This window comes from Meles meles, chromosome 3 (genome assembly GCF_922984935.1).
Source record: "Meles meles chromosome 3, mMelMel3.1 paternal haplotype, whole genome shotgun sequence".
In the NCBI taxonomy this organism is placed as follows: Eukaryota; Metazoa; Chordata; class Mammalia; order Carnivora; family Mustelidae; genus Meles; species Meles meles.
This window is the reverse complement of record NC_060068.1, coordinates 86,673,252-86,696,530: the sequence shown is the minus strand read 5'-3', so window position 1 is coordinate 86,696,530 and position 23,279 is coordinate 86,673,252. Positions and strand designations below refer to the sequence as shown.

Genomic DNA, 23,279 nt, shown 5'->3' with positions numbered 1-23,279 from the left:
CAGGATTCCAGAAGCGGGCAGCCTTCCAGAAGTTTGTGTCCAGTGTTCTCTCATTCACTAGTTTATAAACTTCTTTGGCAAGGATGCATTTTACTGAAGTCTCTTTGCAAGAAAATTTGCATTGTCCAAGATACTGGGTCCTGAACTTGATGGAACTCTTGCCAAGTTGTAGTGGCTTTTTTGGTCAGGTGTGTTTGTGAAAGAGCCACCAACACTATCAGTGAGACCACTGTCACAGAGAGTAAATAAAAAAACAGACATTTGGGATTAATCTGAGGGGGCCAGAATGTGCTGGTAAAGAATCTGCATCGTTGACCCTGTGGACATACCTGGGCTATCCTCAGTCAGCAAAGCATGTTGAATTTGGGCAGTGGGTTCTAGTGCTGTCAAAAGTCGTGACCCTGGAGCCAGACGGCTAGAATGTGATCTGGGATTCCAGCTCCCAGTTGCTGAGTGTTACCATGGCCAAGGTACTCAATTCTCTGTGCCTCAGTTTCCTCCTCTGCAAAGTGAGACTATTGATAGTGCTGCTTTGGGGTTATGGAGAAGAGTGACCATGTTGATGCACGCATAGTTCCTAATGAACTTTAGGTGGCAATGGTTGAGTGAGTTAATACACATCCTGCTCCCAGTAAGTGTTAGAGGATGCCCCTGGTGACCATGATGACAATGACAGTCCTCAAAATGGGTGTGGCTGTCAGGAGAAAGTATGCGGCGGCAGCGCGGTCAAGGTGCCCGCCCCTTCTCCCTGGCCAAGGCCGCTGTACACTTGGCCACAGGACACTGTCCAGTTGCCGCCCAGATGACTAGTCACTGCTCGCTCTTCTCTTACAACGTTGCTCTCCAGCCACTTAGCTGGTGCCAACTTTTGGCCAACCTTGAATTGTATGGATTGGTCTTCCTGGCCTTGATGTTGTGGAGTCCCAGAAGACAGGAAAGTGTTCTTATAATCCTAGCATCACAGAAGATGAGGGTTTTGTTGATTTTGGTTTTTTTGTTTTGTTTTGTTTTTATTTATTAAAGATTTTATTTATTTGACAGAGATCACAAGCAGTAGAGAGGCAGGCAGAGACAGAGGGGGAAGCAGGCTCCCTACTGAGCAGAGAGCCTGGTGCAGGGCTGGATCCCAGGACCCTGAGATCATGACCTGAGCCCAAGGCAGAGGCTTAACCCACTGAGCCCCCAGGCTCCCTGTTTTGTGTTTTGTTTTTGAATCAGATGAAGACCCAGAATTCTACACAGCTCTTCTCACACAGAAAGTTAAGTTTCTCTTTTTGTGAGGGTTGGGAATTAGTAGAGACATCTAGGTCTTTGGCACCTGGGTTGGGGATTGCTATTCTCAGTCATCGGGTTCCTTGGGGTTCTTTTTCTCTTTGCACAGATTTAGCCTCAGGCTAATATAAGCATAGTTTTCAGATGGGTAAAACCTTGACCCGTCATTTGGCCTCTTAGTATGGTGTCTCCTCTTCAGGACCATTGCGTATCTGCATAGGCGTGCTGCGACCAGGGGCCCGGGTGGTTGTTGAGGACTGTGTAGGGAAGGGAGTAATGAAGAGAGACAGACAGGGAGAGAGGGAGAAAGGGAAAACAAGGGGGTGGATGTAACATTCCCCATTCTGTTAAGAATCTCACCAAACTGGCCCACTGGGTTGTTGAAATAGAGCAAGCCATAGGCAGCAGCTGGTGGAAAGATCTATCCAACTTACTAGTTGAGGATTCCCCCCCCCCCCCAAAAGACCTACATTGCCAGGAAAAGCTAACAAAAATTTCAAGGCAGATTTGGAGGAATTAAATTATTCTTAGGCATGTTGCCTGGTTTCCAAGCATTTAGGGATATGTAAATTTTCATGTTCCTTAGAGTTCTGTGTCTCATTTGTACAGAGTACATTAGTACTAAAAATGAGATTTGCTAGTCCTACATTTTTGTGTGAATTTCTGCTGTGAATATTTAATTTGATTCTGGATCCATCAAATGGAGAGGTGGTCTTCAAACATAATACAGTTGATTTTTCTAATACACGGTGCTAGTTGCTTTAGTTTTTTTTTTAATCTGATGACTGAAATGCAAAGTTAAGACTACTGTCGCAAATTAGTATTCTTACTACTCAAAGGTTTCCAGTGTTTGTTTTTGCTTCTTTTAATACTAACTCTGCTAAGAGTGTTACTATACTACCACGAAGAGTCTCTAACCACATAAAGTTGAATACTTGACACTTCTAATACCAGCATCGTGAGCTGTGATTAGATTTTGCATATTAAGGTGCACACACTGGCGAGTTCCTGTAATGCTGAACTTCTCAAGTGGCCCCCTCATTAAAACTCATGGAGCTCTCTTTGATATAGCACGCTGATGTTACATGGCTCTCGTTTATTGCTTTGCTACTCAGCCAGCTTAACTTTAACCTTTCAGTTGCTTTTACTTTTTATAATGAAGATAGTGCTGAGAAGTGACCGGAGTGCAAAGTGTGTACTTGAACGCCCTGTGCTGTTGGCAGGCTACGTGCTGACTTTCTCTCTAGAGAGTCTTTAATTCCTCTGCTTCCACGATGTTAGAAGGAAAAAAAGCAACAACTTGCACTGCTGGTTTCCCCCTGCACCAGGCTATCTTTCCAGGGTAATCTCGGGCAACTGTTTCTACTTCCTCTTCAGGTTCTTAACTCCTTCAGTTCTCGGACTGTCCTCGATGTCTCTAGACTGGCGGCTGGTTTCTCAGAAGTCAGTGATGATAGGGTGGTGCAGAGCCCCGGGTTACCTAGCCTTGCCTCACTTTCCCCCAGCTGGAGGCCCCTGCAGGATTTGGTCTTAGGGGATTACCTTTTCCCACCCAAATCCTCTTGTCCCTTGTTTCCCAGGTAAGACCGACAGAGCCTGTCTCCAAACCTTGACTTTGCTTTTAAGGCTGCTTTCAGTGAACCCCCGTGTGTTTGAGCCTCGGATCATTTTTAACCTCCGATGTTTTTTTCCTTGGGAGTTCCTCCCTTCCACTGAGTTCAGTCTCACCTTACTTGCAGCTGATCAAATCTGTAGCGGGTTCCCTCTCTTGAATCACAGGCTGGGTTTGCCCCTGAGTCCCACCACACTAGCAGTTGCATGCCCGCATTCCCTAAAGCCCACTGGAGTTAACTCCGGTTTGGCCTTCTGCTCCTGTTCTGTCTTGACTCTGATTCAAGCATCACCACTGCACTCGAGCTTTCTCTGCAGGGTCTCTTGCTTCATCCCTCCCCTTCCCTACCTTCTGCCACCTTGCTTCACACGCTCGGGGCCTTTCGCCCACACCACCGTAGTTCAGCTTTCATCCTCCCCCCTGCATCCCTTTTGCCCATCTGTCCCATTCCCCGTAGTTGGACTGAGATTATTCAAGTGCCCTTCTCTCATGGTGTTGCTCCCCTTTCTCTAAGCGTCTTCAGTGGCTCCCAAGTACCCCCCGCCCCAAGCTCGGTGCAGGCATGTGTCATGTCATATAACCCCTCCCTGTCTTTCTAATCCAGTTCTAGTGTTCCCTCTTTGGCTTCAGACGCTTTGGACTGCCTGTTCTAGCTCTTCCCAGAATAGGACATTTGCTTAGTCACATCTGTACCTAAGTTCATGCCACGCATTCCATTGTGTCTTTAGATCCCTGCAGTTAGACACAGTTTCTCCCTCGCCAGAACCCAGCAGCATTTCGTCTCTGCCTGTCTTCTGCACTTTACCTAGTGTTACGGTTCCTTGTGTCCCGTTCTTATCTGAGAGACATTGCCACATGCCAGCACACCTCCCACCCCTGCCTAATGTTCTTGGAAGGCAGGGACTGTCTCGCTAATCTTTGTTGTATATATCATGTTAAGCAATAGCACGCTGGCCCGAGTGTGTATGCCAAATTGATTAAATACTTGTTGAATGGAAATAGAAATTCAAATTCACACAGATGGCAAAGTGTGATGTTCATTCATAAGTCTTGTTTTTCCTCTGCTAGGTGAAGCTCGCGTGTGGAGTGACACAGTCAAATCAGACGCCAGATGGACAGTGAGACAAGAGTGTCAGAAAGGATTGGGCCGCGCTGCGAGAATCAGCCTGGAGGCCAAGTGTTGACGAGCTGCTGAAAAGGAAGCCAGTGGGAGGACTGTGGGCCGCAGAGGAAGTGGCACCCTGTCTTCAGTCACACCATTGATGGAGGACAGATGGATAGCCGGACAGCCAGTCACCTCTCCTCTTAAACCTTTGGAGAGTTGTCCTTTGTCCTCTTCTGGACACATATTAGGAATCTTAACATACACTCTGAATTCGCTTTCCACAGAAACATAAGACCAGACTGCAGCGGGAAACCGGACTGCTCTGTTGCATGGTCCCAGACTCGCCACCATGAGTGCCGAGGGCTACCAGTACCGAGCACTGTATGATTACAAAAAGGAACGAGATGAAGATATTGACTTGCACTTGGGTGATGTCTTGACTGTGAATAAAGGGTCCTTAGTAGCTCTTGGATTCAGTGACGGACAGGAAGCCAGGCCTGAAGAAATCGGCTGGTTAAATGGTTATAATGAAACCACGGGGGAAAGAGGGGACTTTCCGGGAACTTATGTTGAATATATTGGAAGGAAAAGAATCTCGCCTCCCACACCAAAGCCCCGACCACCTCGACCCCTTCCTGTTGCACCAGGTTCTTCGAAAGCTGAAGCAGATAGTGAACAACAGCAAGGTCAGTATTCCTAAGTGATTGCTTTTTATGGCAATTTTTTTTTTTTTTTTTAAGGGAAAAGCCTGAGATTTGTGCTGGGCTGTTGTCCTCAGGGAAGGACTCATTTTGGCAATTTTATCTGAATTTATGCATGGTATGTAAAAGCTCGGTCAATCATTACAAGACTAGAAATTTGTGTTTGTGGGGTAGAGCATTGTAAAAAGAGGGAGAGGGTATGTGAGAACCTGTTTTGTAAGCATCTTTAAACCCTGTTATTATAGTTGCCATGGAATTAAACACTACTGTGTTCTTCCTCTTGTAATTGGTATTAATATATTTAAATAATCATTAGGGGAAAGTAGAGGGTAAGTCAGTATATTTAACGTTAATTTAACGTGTATGGAAAAATGTCGAGAACAATAAAGTGACCACAGAACTCAGCAGGGAAGAAAGCATTGTTTTTATAACCTGGTGTCTCCCTCTTGATTTCCTCTCCAGAAACACTGTGGCTTTCGCTGATGCCTAATCCCGTACTCAGTATAGGTGGAGAGGGAGTTCTCTCCCTTCACGGCAGGGCCATTTCCTAGCACTATTGCCTCTAGTGTGCTTGGCCATCATAAAGGGAAAAAAAATTCTACTGAATGCTTTTCTTAAATGGAAACCACCTTGATTCAAAACCCGCTCCTTGTTTATTGGATGGGCCACGCTCGAGCTTTGTGCACAGCTGGTCACTGAAGGTTTTTCTGCTGTGCAGTGTCAAGCAGAGACAGGCCCTTTGCTCAGCTTTGCTGTTTGGACCTTTGTTAAATACTCGTTTCCGTGTTAGTAAATTTCAAGCTTTATTTTCCCTCATAATTTTTTTTTTCTCTTCTCAGACTGAGAAGAGTTTGGAAAGGTAGGTTTAAAAGAGGTCTCTCCTGGGGCGCCTGAGTGGCTCAGTGGGTTAAGTCTCTGCCTTCAGTTCAGGTCATGATCTCAGGGTCCTGGGATCGAGCCCCACATCGGGCTCTCTGCTCAGCGGGGAGCCTGCCTCCTCCTCTCTCTCTGCCTGCCTCTTTGCCTACTTGTGATCTCTCTCTGTCAGATAAATAAATAAAATCTTTAAAAAAAAAAAAAAGGTCTCTCTTCCCCCTGCTCCCCAACCCCGCAGCGGTTGCATGCAGTAGAACTGCCCATGGTATTACAGTGTGTTTCTGGGAGGGATTCTGATACTCTTCTGCCTTCTTTAACCTGGCTCCTTATAGCACTTACAAATGAGGTAACATGGGGTTAAAGGAGCAGAATGCAAGGTAAAGGCCTGCCTTTTAGCACTGGGTCATAATACGACAGGGAATCTTTTATAAAAGTCAATCATCCCTGCCTAGAGATACCTAAAGGGGCACATGCCCTTTCCTCCCCCTCCCCGACCCAAAAGGGATACTTGTTGGATGAACGTGATACGGAACTTTATAAATAATGTCCAAATGTCTTTTACCCTACAGTTGAAAAGCAAAAGTAAATTTTTCTTCACAGGTAAGTCAGAAAACCTTGACTGCATATGTAGATAACGGTTTTTTCAACCATTGCATTTCATTGAGCAGATTGAGGGTGTATACATTACTAGGTTGTTCCCCCCACCCCCAACCAAACTATGCATTTTAATTTGGCTGCTTATTTTTTAAGTTAAAAAAAAAAACCACTTAAAGTAAGCTGATTCCAAAGGAAAAATTATTTAATTTTCCCAGAATATAAAAGATGACAGAATCCTACAAGTATCTGTGTTGGATTAGAGAAGATTATTTAAAAGGTGAAAAGAAGGGGCATCTTGTCAAGATTAGTGACATACAGATTTTGTAAAAATAATTTCTAGGCAAAATTGCATTTGATAACTGCTATTTGGTATAACTTTAATTATAAGTAAAATGATTTTCTCTTTTTTAGGTCCTAAACTATTTTATAATGCTTGCTTTCTCATGTGGTGCGGTGACAATGGAGATTTTTCACAGCCTTTTCTTTTTTCTTTGTAACACATGGAAAGATAGAGTAATTGAAGATTTTTAGCAGAATTTAGGAAAGAAACCCATGATAATGTGCATTCAGGTATTAAAAAGAGTGGGCCTAAATATAAATGAGAAATTAGAGGTAACTAAAATGTTGCAAAGGGAGTAAGGCGAGGTTGTGAGGGGAGTGTAATAATAAACATTAGGTTTTCCAGAAATGTTAGTCTTCTGTTCTCATTTAACTAGGAGGGGCGCCTGGGTGGCTCAGTGGGTTAAAAGTCTGCCTCTGCTCAGGTCATGATCCCAAGATCCTGGAATCGAGCTCCACATCGGTCTTCCTGCTCTGTGGAGAGCCTGTTTCTGCCTGCTGCTCTGTCTACTTGTGCTCTCTCTCTGTCTCTCAAATAAATAAATAAAATCTTCTAATATAAATAAATAAATAATAGGATTTGTCTGAAATGAGGACTCAGTAGCTCCTACTGGTTGCCTGTCACATTGATAAGGAAGGTAGTTGTAAAGACAGACATATATGTTGGAACTATGGGATTCTGGTTTCTTTGCCCACGTGGTTGTTTATTTGGAAGCCTTTACAGTGACACACTGTGGAGCAGTGAGAGGATGGTTCTTTTCTTACTGTAATTGAATTGTTTAGCACTTTTTTTTTTCTTTTTACTTCGCATACTTGATGTAGCCTGTTCTTTGTGTTTGACCTTCTTTGTTTTACTTAGGAGGTTACCTCTGAGGCCTGAGATCCATGCAGGTTTCCTGTTGAGACAGTGTCATGGGGAGAGTTGGCACCCCGCACCCCAGTCATGGCCAGGGGATAGACAGAGGGTGTTCACACCTGCCTGCCTTCCTGCCTGCCTTCTAATTGTGTGGTTCTTGTCTCCTCCTCTTACAGCCTTTTCTCTCCTTCAAAGAAAGTTGTGATTGGACTCTGGCCACAAGTAGATTGTGTGAGGGATTGTTCCTTATATAGTAGAAGCCACTTTTCCACTTTTCCTTGAGTGTTCCTGGAAATAAAGCTGTGAAGTTGAGCTTCTGAAACTCATTTGAAAATCTGCTAAACCTTCCACCCGTGCATTTTGCGTGTAGCCTCTTAGGAAGCCCAGCCTGTCGATTGAATTGCATTTGTTCATTGGACATTGTTGTATTTATTGCCTTCAAAGTCATTCAGTAAACATGAGCTGTGTCGCTGTTTTGTGCTGGCAAGTAGTGATGACAAATGAAGTCAAAATTCAAGAGAGGTAGTGTACCTTCTGATACTGTGTCCTTTCCCCTCCCGCCTCAGGGCTGTGCTTCCTTCCCTCCCCTTGGTCAGCTCTTCTCACACATCCTTTGGGCAGCCTACTCTGCCCTCTGCTCCCATCATGGAGGCTGGCTCTGCTCACCCTATTTCACGTGGTGACCTGCCCCTCTGCTTCTGCAAACCATTTATTATCTAACCGGCTATAGAATTTACTTCCCACGTTGATATGGGTTGTATCTTCCCCTCTGCTAGATTGTAGGCTCCATGATAGTGGGAATCTTGGTGGTTCTTCCATTATCCCATATATCTAGAACAGTGCAGTAGGTTGTCAGTGGATAAAGGCTTGCTTTTGAGGTTCTTCATCGAAATGTTTCATATCCAGGTGATTTTATTTTATTTTATTTATTTTTAAAGATTTTATTTATTTACTTGACAGAGATCACAAGTAGGCAGAGAGGCAGGCATAGAGAGAGAGGAGAAAGCAGGCTCCCTGCCGAGCAGAGAGCCTGATGCGGGGCTTGATCCCAGGACCCTGAGACCATGACCTGAGCCAAAGGCAGAGACTTTAACCCACTGAGCCACCCAGGTGCCCCCACCCAGGTGATTTTAAAGGAAAGCCACGCAAGCCACGCACTCTTTCTGTCAAGGGCAGGCACACGAGGCTGTAACAGCCCATTCTGTTATTAGAAATCACAGTTTATTTGTTTTCACATCATTCACATCTGAGGAGTCTTGCAGCCTCGGCCTTGACCATTGCATTCTTTGTCTCCAAAACTGTTATTTCCTACTCCAGTGCTTAGGATAGTTCGTTCTGCTAACGGGAAAGTGTGTTAAGATAGTGGGTCTGTCAGCCACTTAAGCAAAGTGATTAGAACATGTGTCAGGATCAGCAAGTGTCCTCAGGCACAGCTCTGACTCCCTCTCCCCTCCTTTCATCTCCTTCCCATTGCTTGGGGGCTAAAATTGCCAAGAGGAGTGTCACATTACACTTTCCCTCAATGGGGTGAAGCCCTGTGTGACCTACTTTGGAGAGAACCTGCTCAGTGTTGAATGCAGGTGAAGGGTGTGCAAAATGGGCGTCCATGGTCATTAGGGGAGCCATGCTGTTGAAAGACAGTACTCCAGCTCTTTCTGCATTAGGCTCTTCAGACACTGGCATTCCATTCCCAAACACCCAGCCCCATTCAGCCACGGTCCCGGTTTCCTGTGTACACAAAGAATAACGGAGGTGGAGATGTAGGGATAGCAGGGCTATTTCTTGATACAGTATTCTGCGATTCATTAATTAAAGTCATACCAATGCACACTATTTAGACTAGTGAGATTCTAGTAACTAGAATCTCATTTATTGCATAGACTAGTGACCATGTTACTTTGTAACAGGAACATTGGAATCTGCTAACTGGAGAGAGCACTTAGAAATTTGAGTTCAGGGGCGCCTGGGTGGCTCAGTGGGTTAAAGCCTCTGCCTTCGGCTCAGGTCATGGTCCCGGGGTCCTGGGATCGAGCCCCGCATCGGGCTCTCTGCTCAGCAGGGAGCCTGCTTCCTCCTCTCTCTCTGCCTACTTGTGATCTCTCTTTCTATCAAATAAATAAATAAACATTAAAAAAAAAAAAGAAATTTGAGTTCATACCCACCTCGGTCCCCCATCCACACCCCTTACCGGCTCCCACTTTGGACCGTGACAGTGAGTCCCGGGTCCCAGCTGGTTCCACATATAAAACACAAAGCACACATTGGGTGAGGCCTATTTTAAATTTTGATTAGAATTCTTTATCAGCAGAAAAGAAAAAAGCATGTACCTTGCTTTCAAGGTTTCCCTGGCCAAGTTATTTCTACATTTCTCACACTTAGCATTTGGGTGCCCCTCCATGGTTGTCATTTATTGTCTAGAAAGCGAGGCTGTAGTAAATGACAGAAATTGACTACACTGTACAGAGGTCACAGAAGACAGCGACCTGATCCCAAATTATACACCTTTGCTGAGCCTCATGGTCGTAACATAATGCTGATGCTTACCCAGACAGCACCTGTGAAAGTAGTTTGCTTTGCGTCACAAATTCCTGCCTTCGTGAGTTCTGTTTTGGTTGAGATTATGCCATGTCATAACTTTCTTCACCTGTTCTCCGACTTAAGTGAGACTTTGCTGTGAATTAGAGGATTGTCCTGTTGAGCTCCCCTGAACGGTGGGGTGAGACCTCGGACTTGTGGTCTGCATTGACCACGCCGCTTTTGTGAGAAAGCAGGGCTGGTTAGAGGGTATTTGAAGATAAAGCCTTAGAGCCCTGCCTCTAACTACCCGCTGGAAAAATTAATCAGAACACTAGGGCTTTTACCCAGGTATAAAAACTTAAGTGTCTGACCTCTGTGTTTTAATACGAAATGAAATTAATTTCTAAAATATATCATAAATGTAACTGATTAAGAGTAGGTCTGGAGAAAACAAATGTGATAATTATTTTTGAGAAAATCAGATGAGCTTAACCACTTCTCTTGAGATCCCAGAAGGAATTACTCACATATTAAGTTACATGTTGTGATAGAGTTCTCCTGCCCAAATGCCACCAGCATTTTTCTTTTTTTTTTCCTGTTTCAAATCTTTTTACTAAATGCTTGATTTTTAAGGTATTTTTTCCTGTGAATTTTAAGGGTTTTTTTTTTTTTTAAGATTTCATTTATTTATTTGACAGAGAGAGAGAGCACAAGAAGGCAGAGCAGCAGGGAGAGGGAGAAGCAGGCCCTCTTCTAAACAGGGAACCTGATGTGGGACCCAGGACCCTGGGATCATGACCTGAGCTGAAGGCAGCTGCTTAACCAACTGAGCCACCCAGGCGCCCCATGAATTTTAAGTTTAATTATTTTGTCTCCCTAGAAATTTGAAGAGAAAGAAAAGTAACCCTAATTAGTAATTTGCATATCCATGGTTAGTTGAGAAGGAAACTGACAGAGAAAAGATTTTCACATCTTTCCTACTTACTAGCGGAAAAGTTCTGCCCTGTCCAACCTGGATGACCATGTTAGGAATTAAAAGCAAACCCTAGGGATGCCTGGGTGGCTCAGTCGGTTAAGCATCTGCCTTTGGCTCAGATTATGATCCCAGGGTCCTGGAATCGAGCCCCGAGTTAGGCTTCCTGCTCAGCAGAGAACCTGCTTCTCCCTCTCCCTTGGCCTGCCGCTCTGCCTACTTGTGCTCTCTCTCTGTCTCTCTGTCAAATAAATAGGGATAGGGGAATGAAAATGTAAATAATAAAATAAAATAAAAAATAAATAACAAAAAGTAAAAGCAAACCCTAAGGGGGGGATTAGTAGGGAGTTCCTCTTGGTACTCCCAGAGAGGGAGACATTCCTCCCTCCTTCCTCCAGTCTGATATTTGACCAGAAGAACGTGATATTTCTCTTTCCTGGAGCTGTGGTGACAGTTAAGTTCAAGGTTACAGATAAGACATTGCCTGAGGAAAAGATTTCTGCCATGTTACCGTGACACGTGTCATTTAGAATCACAGAGCTATGGTATACAGGTTGCATTTTCTTAAGTGAGATATTTGTTCAGATGATTGCATTAAGGCTTCTGGCTTTAGACATTTCACTCTGTGCCTTTTTTATTTCTCCCAAAATGGGCAAAGTGTCCAAAGTCCATATCTGTACTGCCTAAGTAAAGCCTCACACCTCTGATTGGAGCGGGAGCTCTGTTAAGTGGAGTGAGCCTATTTTGTTTCCTAGCAACCAAGCTAATGATGATGTTCTAATGAAATTTTCCTTGTCATAAAAGTAGAACTCTATATTTTGAAAATGTTTCTTTTTTAGTTTAGTTGTCAGTAGATTCTTTGATAACTTTGACGTCCGTCTTCTCTGGTTTCTAGGTAAATGCATCTTTGTCTAAAACAGGAGAAATTCTGATTAATAAGCAGTTCTCCAGTAAGTCAGAGTTTGAGAAAATAAACAATTCACATTCTTAAATTCAACAACAAAGGGTGTCTTACATCTGCTAAGTAGCGTCCAAAAAGGGGAGAATTTTGTACCTCTGGCAGAAAAGAATACCAAATACGTGATGCCATTTACATATCCATGTTTTTCTTAGTAAAAGAAAACAGATGTTAGCAGTAGAACTGGCTGTTGCATATATGTGTGTCTTTGTTGCGAACGAATTTCCAGGAGGAATGACATCAAATTGGTTTGAAGGCTGAAATGAGAGAAAATAACTTGGTGTGATAACTAGAAATGAGAAGCATAATTGCATGATGGATTATATCTAATGTTTTGAGGTCTTGGTTGATTTTATAGCATTCGGTACCAAAACAGTCCTTAGGCTTTCATTGAAACTAATCTAAATAGAGGAGGTCAGAGTGTACTAGAAGTTGGCTATATTTTAATTCCTGGGGTATAATTTCCCTAAAATGTCAAGTTTAACAAAATACTGTCAGAATACTTTGTAAGTGTATTATTCTTACTTGCTAATTTCTATAAGTGACCACAATATTTTGTTTTTACTATGATAATCCTATGTACTATACATTGTTAAATCATCTGATAAAGTAGAACTTTGCAAGTAAAAATAAAAACAAGCAGCAGATCTTTCTGTTTAATTATGCATGCAGAACTTTGTCCCAGTAGCTTTATGCCTTCTGATGTATGGCTTTCATTTTCAGGAATACCTTTCTGGACACTGTCTTGCTTGGAGTTGTTGGCATTCATCTGCTCATCTATTTCCATTTGGTCACACTTATCATGTGGTGCCTATAGATTCTTCTATCCTGTCACAGTTTGATGCATATTGAAGTTCTGACTGTGAATTTATTACACTGCATTGTAGGAGACTCTTTGTAATTTGGTGACCAAATTTGGTATCCAAGATAGTAAAGATGTTGGTATAAGTGAAATATAAATCTCTGTGATACAGTATTTGAGTCAAATTCCACTCTGCTTTGCTTCCTATAAGTTCCTTAGCCCCCCCCCCTTTTTTTTTTCATTCCTTAACCCTTCTAATCCAGTGTTCTCTAGTTGTAAAATAGAGGTAGGTACTGTCTCTTCTGATTTTTGACTGTATTTTAGTTTTAGCCTTGCTGCCACTTGGTCAGTAAAAATTTCTTTATTCCTACATAAAGAATGGTTGAGACACATAATCCAGGAAACTTAAGTTGTCCCCAGTAGTGTTTCCCCAGTACATCTGCCCAGAAGGCAGAAGAAGGGACTTAGGTTTTAAAAAAAAAAAAAAAGCTAGGATGGTTGGGCAGATGTGCTCACGCGCCCTCATGGCAAGACCTGATGTAGAGGTTGGGCTGTGAGATCAGATGGGATTATTGCTGATGAAGGTGCCAGATTGGTAGCAAGATTTTGCAGAACTACATACAAAATGATCTTAAGGTACATATCACCAGTATGAGAATTTATGCTTTCCCTCTGTTGGTGGACTCTCAGGAATGGCTGACATCTAAGTGAGTTTGTGACTTCCGGGTTGACACGTTGCAGCTCATGAATGAATGAGGAGATATTCATGGAATCCCTGCCTTGTACGATGTCTCTGTGGTGTAACTAAATTTTTTGACGTGATAGGAGCTCAGATTTCCTAAGGATTTGTGTTGTGGGATTTTTGTTAAATTCTTCAAGGCAGGTAGACAGGGTGGTGGTTATAACGTTTGTCTATTCGGGTTATAAAGATTTGTTTATTGAGAGCTCTTCAGATTTATGTGATAGAGGTATTGGAGTGTGTGCCCAAGAGGTAACACATTAGCATAGGCATTGGGCAGGGCTGCTTTGTAGTGAAGTCAGCCAGATAGTGGGCGTGGGGGGAGTCATCCTCATCCTCCAAGCTTACCCCAGGAAGGGACCTGCCACAGTACCCTTGGATTTGGCACATGGTACCATTGACACTGAGAAAAAGTCAGCTTGTTGCTGGGTCTTGGAAAATTGAGTTTTCAAAGTTGCTTCAGGTTGCAAAGAAGATAATCTACCGTGAATCCACATTAAATACCACTGGGTCTATTTTTAGCATGTTTTTAAAAATAATTTTTAATGTTTAAGAATGTTGCTTCTTTATCAGTGAATGGTTCGTTTGAAATATATCTTTCTGTCCCTGTGTCCTAATTGTAGAAACATAGTTGAATGTTTGTATCATTACCTTGTAATTTGAAAGTATTAGACAACATGGCTAACTTGCTTTTTTAGGTAGCCAAAAAGTAAATTTCCCACTATCGAAGGAGAAAGATTGATTCAAAAAAGTTAGAGCAAGATGACTTTATTGCTAAATAACACTGATCATCTACTGAGTACCAAGGAATGAGATTTAATGAATTTGGCTAGAATATATCAGAAATATATAGTGTAGTCATTGTATCACACTTAAATACATGGATGTATTTAAATGCTGAAAAGGCCTTTTTCAAAATGTACCTTAAACTAACAAAATAAAGGTCACCAAGGCTTTAAAATTAAAAAAAAAAAGAGGAGGGACCATAAAATTTGCAGGCTTAGATTGCCAGGCATTCTGCTAGGCATTTCATAGCCATTTTCCATTTGATTCTTCTATCCGTCCTGCAAAGATTGCGTTGTTAAAATCATTTTCCAGATTAAGAAGCTAAAGTTCAAATGATTTTGTAACTATTAAAAGAAGAAGGGGGCTTCATAGAAGGGGCATTCAGATGGTTCAGAGCCCTCCAACACATAGCTGTGTGGATCTTGTTAAGTAGTCCCTTGTGAAGTTATCAGTAACTGAAGAAACCAGATAGTTTCAGCTTTTTGGGTGGTCTTTAATTATGTTTGTATGATCTTTCAGGTTTCATTGGCTATTACATTCATACAACCACACAACAAATTACCTTTGTTTTACACACGACTCATTGCATTTTCTCATGTCTGTTAAATAGTTAAAGGTTTGAGTTACATGACTGATGAGGCCATGAAACTAAGATAAAGTTTTGGGTACGTGTGTGTATGTGGTTTTTTCTTGAGAAGAAATAAACCTTGATCAGATCCTCAGAAGTTATGTACCATTGATAAATGATTTTCCCTCCGTGTCTGTTATTTTGGAAGAAGTTACTGTCTATTTCAAATGTTCCCTGAATTTCTTTCTTCTTTTTGTCTTATAATTATATCATTTTGATTGAAATGGAGCGCAGGCTGGTTGTTACCTGTTTAAAAGCCAGAAAGCTGAGTATGTCCAGCACAAGAATTATGTATTTTGGCATGTAGATAGTGGCTGCTTGAACTCCATAAATACAAGAAATCCCAAGCTGACTAAAATGAATTTGAAGTCTTAAACCTAAGCCTGAGTTCTAGCAGAGTTAGTAGTAAACGCCATTTTAAAGACTGGCTAAATGGCTAAATTCCTTTGAATGTCAAACTTTATTTCTCAGGAAAGTCAGTCACTGCCAAGTTTATAACATAAACATTGTGTTTCTGTTTCCAGAATTCCAAGGACAGGAGGGTCAATGAGGGCACGTGAAAGGCACAGGTGAATTTTATTTCTGGGTGTTTAAAAGGGCAGTGTGCCATTGCCCAGAGATAGTCTCTCAAAGGCGATGAGTGCCAGCAGAACCTCTTGTATGCCTTTATTTTTGCTTATGTTTTTTTCCCCTTGAAACATTTGAAAGTTTCCTCATTGAAAAAGGTCTCTGCCTGGTGGGCCTGACCCAGCCTCGTGAGACTTCTCACTAGAGTCCCTAAAAAGGTAGAGAAAAACACTTGCATTCTCAAGAGTTATAAAAGCGAGAAGTAGCAGGGCAAACGTCTACCGTAAACTAAACAGAGCCAGGTTTAAGAACATAGGCAGAGTAAGTTCTGACCACCTATAAACAGGGAGGCAGAGCCGTGTCCTCCCCGACTCTCTGCCGGTAATTCAGAAAGAGCCTAGGCAGCTGTCCTCAGGATGCCCTTCCCTTCCTCTTTCTGATCTCCCCCAGCGATGCTTTTTTATTCAGTGGAAGATCATAGCTCAGAAAATAACCAGGCAGGGTGGTGGGACAGGGGCTATTACTGTTACATCCTGAGAATCTTCCTCCACAAAAGTAAAGTGTTGGAGGTGGGGAAGGGTTAGAAAGACCTCTGTTGACTCGGGGCTTGAGCATTAGTTGAGTTCTCCACCATTCAGACCTCAGAAGGCCAGTCAGTGAAGGCAGGAGGTTTTCTTTCAGGCCAGCGAAACTACACTGGAGTGAAGACCGCATTGGGAATTGGGCTGGGAACTCTTCATTCTAACCGGCCAGCCAGCTCTTGAGTCTGAAGCCAGTACCTGATGGATCAGGGGTAACTCAGAGAAAATGCCAGGTCTGGGTCGATTTCTCCTTTCTTAGTGATCACTGATCAGGAAAGGCATAGCTGAGCCTGCTGAACAGTGTTGGCCCAGAAAGGGAAAGGGGAGATCAGATAGGCGATTTTAAGAAAAAACAGATCTCCACCAATGATTTATTACTTCAAAATGACATGGCCCTAATGAAAGAGGGGCAGAAAGCAGTTAAATGTTAGAGTTGGGGGGAAAAAAAAATGGTAGGATGGGATGAAATGGGAGTGAAACCATAAAAAAAGTGAATGTAAAGAAATTAAAATTTCAGTAACACCTTTAAAATCCATATGAGGGACAATAATGCAGCTGAAAATAAAATCAGTGTTGTGAACAAAAAATGTAGACAAAGCTCTTCCAGAATGCAAAGAAAAAGAAAAGTGAGGGGTAAAGATGATAGATATGTGGACCTGCAGATCTAACATGAGACTTCTAAGTGCTGATAAACAGGAAATTGTATCAAGTCAAAGAGAGCAACATAATAAAAATAACCTTGCATGCATGTGTGCACATTTGAACATGTCCTCCACCTTGTTTATAGGAAATCAATGGAAAGCCGCGTCTAGATGCGTGTTGGCAAAAAAAAAAAAAGTTTTAAGTATAAAAACATCATTAAAGCATCTAGTCACAATACCTACTTAAGTACCAAGGAATAAAATTGAGGCTTCCTTCTCCTTTATAGCTGTAAATGCCAAAAGACAGTAGCAGAGTTTTGAGGAGAAAAGATGGTAACTTGAGAACTTAGGGTCTGGCTTCTTTATATTTGACATGGAAAGGCAGTTAAGAGCCACACTCTGATAATATCAGCAAGAGCTCAGAAAGATACATTAACCTGCCCATGTCTCATGGGAAAACTTAAGCATTGTTTTTCTTTTAAATTTTGTAATGAGAAAGGCAGAAGTTGATTACCTTGAAGAATAATTACCCGAAGAATAAAACTCTAAGGTGTGTATTTTCCAAACACCTAAAAATAAAATGTGTCTTTGAAAACACAGACTGCAGAGAAAGTGTGACAGTATTATGGACATGGGGAAAATCCTTAGCTTGTATGAAAATTTTACAGAAATATCTATGTAAACATGCACGTGTACATGTGTATAGGTATACAAGTAGAGAAGTGCGGATTTATACCTGCCTGTATTTGTGTTTTCAGCAAATGCTAGTTCTTGGTCAAGGGCTGTGCTAACATTGTGCTCCATTAACTTGTTACTTTTCGTAAGAATTCTGTGATATTGGCCTTATTATTATAAGTGTTATAAAGGGTAAGAAGTTGAAGTTTAGTTAAATGATAGCCCAGGCTCACAGAGCTAGTGGATAAGTTGGGATCTGACCCCAGACCGTCTGCCACCCCAGCAGGATTAAGCGTCTGTACCACCCAGCGAATGGGCCTTGGGTGGGAGTGTCCACGCTCTGTGATGATGCAATATTCCCGGACACAGCCCATTGGCCAGGAGGGCACCCCCGAGCCAAAGGCAGATGATCCCCTGGCTTGCCAGTGACCTGTGATATGGCCTGATACTAGACAGTGAGTTAGACAACAAGATTCTTCCACTTTCAGGAAATAGACCCAAGAAAAATGACAGAGAATGAGGCAGTTGTGTGAGTTACTCTCCTTTTCAGCAGAAGGACCTCATCAGAACAGTAGGCCGGGAAGAGGTGATTTAAAGTCGTGTTGGAATATCTGGGGCATAAGTGATTACAATATTAACCTTCAAGTTAGCACCCACTGAACTCGCTAGCGCTTCTTAAAATGGTATATACATGTAGATGTGATGTTATATCTTTATAAGATGGCATAACATCTGAATATATAGAATAGCATTCATACATAACATTGTATACAAACATGTCTGATAGCACAGTATGTAAAGCAATATAGACAAGTCATTGTTGCTTTGGTGATGCAAAGGCACCTTTGTAATTGAGTTTGCTAATTTCGCTAAAATCAGCTTTAAAGGATTGAAAGCTAGTTGTAACTTGCTACTCCACTAGCCATCAGATGCTTGTAGTTACTTGTACGGTTATATTGTAACTGTCATTTGTGGTCTAATCTTCCCCATAAGGGAAACTTGAGAAACCCCGTCAGCTTTAACATTTAGAGGAAGTTTAAACATTGGAGCATAAAATTCACAGTTGTTTAGGTTGAAACTCCGTTTCCTGTCGGACCACATCTATCCAGCTCTTACGTGATTGGAGTCAGCTAACTGTGGCCTGCACTCAGGACAAGTTTCACAAGATGCACCCAGTGTTTATTTTACTCTTGTCTTTGCCGGCTTCCGGAGTCTGTGCAGCGGACCCTGAGCCCTCCGTCTGTCTGATGGCAGTGTGGTCAAATAAGGGACTTTGTCTAATCACGTAACTATTTTATTCCCTTAACTGCTGTTGGTGAATTCCAGCCTAGCTGTTAACATCCTTTTAGTATTTAGCATTTGGCATATTCTTTAGCCATCAGGGTGAAAAAAATTTTTTTTTTCATGGGGGAGGGTAGTGTTATCTATCTATGAGACTAGTTGCCTTTCGTGTATGCTCTGAAAGAGAAAGATGGAGACAGTTGTACAATGATCTTTTTTCCTAGAATACAAAACCATGGTCCCTGCCACCTCTCAGGCAACCCCCCACACAATCCGTTTTCTAAATAAAACGTGTTTAAAATACAACTAGGCTTTTGCTTAAGAATCTCTTGATTCATGAATCGCTAAGGGACCATCTTTTGCCAGCATCACATGCTGTGTGGAGTTCACATTCTACAATGTTTAAAATTCTCTATCCTAGGGCGCCTGGGTGGCTCAGTGGGTTGAGCTTCTGCCTTCGGCTCAGGTCATGATCTCAGGGTTCTGGGATCGAGCTCCGCATTGGGCTCTCTGCTTGGCAGGGAGCCTGCTTCCTCCTCTCTCTCTCTCTGCCTGCCTCTCTGCCTACTTGTGATTTCTCTCTGTCAAATAAATGAATAAAATCTTTAAAAAAAAATTCTCTATCCTAGCAAATGTGGTTAGTAATCTCCAAATTATGTTAATTTAATGTATAATCTGCTAAGAGAAGGAAATGAAGAAGGTTGGGAGTTAACAGTTCCAGTAATTGAAGCTTGAAATGAAGGCACAAATATTTTGCTTATAGGAGTTGAAAGAAGATGGATAGGGTTAGCCTTTTCCCCGAAATCCATCTCACAGAGTTGATATTTGATGTTTTAGGCAAAGGCAGTGCAGGTTCTCATTAATTTTGCCACCTTATTCCGGACCTTTCACTTAGAGGCATGTCACTGAATGAGTACCTGAATTTTTTATTTGCTAAAAAGGGTGTCTTTGCATTTTTGCCTTTTTTTAAATATTACCCTTTTTAGTGCATTGCATCTGGTTGCTACCTTTTTCTTAAACACGTGTTGTAGCATGAGGTGTTTTACATCTGGGATGAAGAGTTTGAAATGTTTTCCTCATGATTCTTAAGGTTTGCTTGGTACGCATTGAGCATTTGCTTTGTGCCGGGCACTGGCTGCATACACTGCCTGCGTCATCTCACTTGTTGCTGTTTTCAGGTTGAGGTTTAAAGCCAGAAGCCCAGGAGCAAATACTAGTACAGGGTAGAGAGCTGGGGTTTGCATGCAGGCTCTGACTTCAGGGTGTGTGCTTTCCCGCATCACGCTGTGTCCCACCCTCAAACTGAAACGGTAAGAAAGGGAACCTCTGGCCGTATGAACTTCCCCACAGGTCATGTCATATTAGACCAATTACCAAGGCTGGAGGCAAATATTAAGTAAACATTAGGAAGAGGTGGCCTGTGTGTCATAGACTTTTAAGTAGAGTCTCACATCGCTCTAATCTTTCGCCATATTCAGTTACTCTCATACTAATTTTAAAAATCTTCAAGATCTAGGTATTAACAATCCCTGTTGGCCTGTATCTTATTTCTGTCAAGATCATGTTTGTAGGGGCGCCTGGGTGGCTCAGTGGATTAAGCCGCTGCCTTCGGCTCGGGTCATGATCTCAGGTCCTGGGGTCGAGCCCCGCATCGGGCTCTCTGCTCCGCGGGGAGCCTGCTTCCTCCTCTCTCTCTGCCTGACTCTCTGCCTACTTGTGATCTCTCTCTCTGTCAAATAAATAAATAAAATCTTTAAAAAAAAAAAAAAAAAGATCATGTTTGTACTTGAACCATATATGGAACCAGAGACTTAGATGAGACGGTTTGTACCAAATCATCACCGTCTTTAGAAGTTTTCTTTCTTTCTTTTTTTTTTTTTTAAGATTTTATTTATTTATTTGACAGATCACAAGTAGGCAGAGAGAGAGGGGGAAGCAGGCTCCTTGCTGAGCAGAGAGCCGGATGCGGGACTCCATCCCAGGACCCTGAGATCATGACCTGAGCCGAAGGCAGCAGCTTAACCCATTGAGCCACCCAGGCGCCCCAAAGTTTTCTTACCAGTAAAGAGGGAAGACTGTATGAAATACCGTAAGTTAAAGCAGTGACCTTACTCTGTCCAGGTGAAAGTATTGTGTTATTAGAACGTTACCAGTGTTTGAACCTAGAATTGGGCCCGTTTATAGCCGTTAAAATCTAGAAGAATGCCTGTGTTTTAATTGCTTGGTTTAGTAAGAGGTTAATCTTAGAGAAGAAATCAGCCCTCATGGAGAGTGGAGAGCATGTGAGGCTGGCTACGGATGAGACATCTGGACGTCTCCATGTGATCCCCACTTTGAGCTTGTTCAGAGAGCACAGCAGTCACACTTCAGTTCCTGTCACACTCCTGAGGGATGAAGGCAGAATAAAAGTCCTTGATGCTAAGAGATTCCTTTAAACCTGCAAGATGGATTTAAGGCAGCGGGGTGCCCAGAAAGAGAGATCTTCCATGGGTAGACAAGCAAGAAGATGCTTTCCCAGGCCCGACGCAAGAGATAGAGGTAAACCATATTGCTGTAGTTGACACTAAGAAAAATAATTCCACCCCTCATTGGAGTTGGGGTATCCTCTGTAGCTGTGTTTGGGAAAATTCACTGCTGTGAAATGGGAGGTCTGCTGGACTGATAGGCTAACCTAGGGTTAGCCCGAGACTAAGCTGTGGCCAAGGATTTCTCAATCCTTGAGGCCTCGTCCTCAAGCTGGCCATTTTCAGACTTAACCCTCAGTTTCTGGGTAAGTTGGAGTGTGTCAATAGGGAAAGCCCCTGGTTTGGGATTAGTCAAGCTTGCCAGAGAAAAATGGATTTAAGCACTAATAAAATTTTCTGACCCCTGTCTCAGAGGTTAACATTTTCATTTATGTTTTACATGACTCATTTTAAATTAACAGTGCTCTACAGATATAGAAAAAAGCCTTCCTCTTCCCACCCTCCCCCAGACACCACATAATGGAAAAAACAAGAATTTTCTGCATCAGCATGCCTTTTTTTTTTTTTTTAAACGAAAAGCCAGTCTCTGATGGGACTTTTTTCCTGCCAGAATTCCCACTGGCCCACTGTCGCAATTTTTACAAAAGGCCATGATGAAAGAGGAAGGCCCATTTTGAGGGCAAACTCTGTGTTATGTGAAATGTGCTTGTGTTTCTGCTCTTCGCTATTAGGGGAATGGTTATTTTTGAACCTCTCATAGGCATGTAAAACCTGGGCTCTCTAACTGTTAAAGTGTAACTTTGATTAAGAAAAGATTTGTTTGCTGCTATGATGGGACACATAAAACTTTGAAAGGTTTTGATATTGTATTTCCTGTTTGAAAAAACATGTCCTCTCTTACAAACTCTGACTAGATGAGAGGATTTTCCTCATAGAAAATACATCTCTGGGAAGAACCATCTATGTGAAGGTCGTAACCTAGAACGTTTTTGAAGGGAAGTTTCAGTGAATTAAAAGAGGGCAGAATTAGGAAGCCCAAAGTTCTGTTCTACCACAGCTATGGCTGAAAAAACCCATTTCAGCCTGGACCCTGGGCAGTCCTGTTGTTGCTCACAGACCTCATTCATTTCCCTTCACAGTGGAGGAGAGAGGTAGCCTGGACCCCACTGGGAGTTTGTATCAATAGTCCGGGCACCGGGGTGGCTCAGTGGGTTAAGCCTCCGCCTTCTGCTCAGGTCCTGATCTCAGGATCAAGCCCCGAGTGGAGCTCTCTGCTCAGCAGGGAGCCTGCTTCCCTTCCTCTCTCTCTGCCTGCCTCTCTGCCTACTTGTGATCTGTCTGTCAAATAATAATAATAATAATAATATAATAATAAAATCTTAATAAAATAATAATAAATAATAAAATAAAATATAATAAATAATAATATATAATAAATAATAAATAAAATCTTTTAAAAATTAAAAAAAAAGAGTCCTACTTTTCTTTCCTCCTCAGAATGTTCACTGAAGAGAATCTGTATAAACCAACCATGGCAGACACACACATCCAGTGGCAGCCTTTCTCTGGTTGTAGAGATGGTTTGGTTTGTCAGACAGAAGGAAGCTAGCTGTATGGGGACTGGCTCCCAGCCCAGCGCTTGAGGCATAAAGCAAGTGCTCAGTTAACTTTGGTGACTCCGGGCAGAAATGGGAGTTAGCTTTGGGATTCAGAGTCTGGATAATCTTCCATTAAACAATCACATGGACCAGAGTGATGAGTGACTATCTTAATTGAGACAACATGAAATGGTTCCTTAAGCTTCATAGAAAATTGAGTAACTTCGGTTTCCTCTCTTCCTCTTGTTTACTTCCTACTCTTCTAGAATGAAGCATTAGGTATTCTGGTCTCTTACAATGAGAAGATTAAACAGCTGTAGTTTAAATTAAAGCATTAATTTGGAGTGTTCTATGGCCGCATTAGTTATATCTTGACTAAGATTACATGCCCATGGATTTGACAGAGGCATATAAGCCACTATGGCTTATCAGGAGCAAACCAGTGTTCTGTGAATCACTGATCCTTGGTGATCTTTTACTTACACATAAAAACCCTTTCAAATTTAAATAATTAGACTTGATTTTTTTTTTTCTTCTAGTTAGATACAAGAAAAAAGAATCTGAACGCAAAACACAGTCGTGAGAAGTGTATTTGCATGGATGCAGGAGTGAGTGGTGGAAAATTTGTTCTCTCACTCAGTGGGACTTAGCAGCATATGTTGAAAGTTTCTTACTTAAATGGGTCTTAATTAAAGACTTTAGGATGTATT

At 42.2% G+C, this 23,279-nt stretch overlaps 1 protein-coding gene across 1 annotated transcript in view; it reads left to right on the top strand.

The window, feature by feature from the left end:
• PIK3R1 (phosphoinositide-3-kinase regulatory subunit 1) overlaps positions 1-23,279 on the top strand; it is an 85,715-nt gene that overhangs the window by 6,506 nt on the left and 55,930 nt on the right. Inside the window, exon 2 of the mRNA XM_045999220.1 lies at positions 3,953-4,675. Within this exon, the coding sequence (XP_045855176.1) occupies positions 4,339-4,675 (337 nt within the window). The 5' untranslated portion in view covers positions 3,953-4,338. The remainder of the gene's footprint in view (positions 1-3,952; positions 4,676-23,279) is intronic.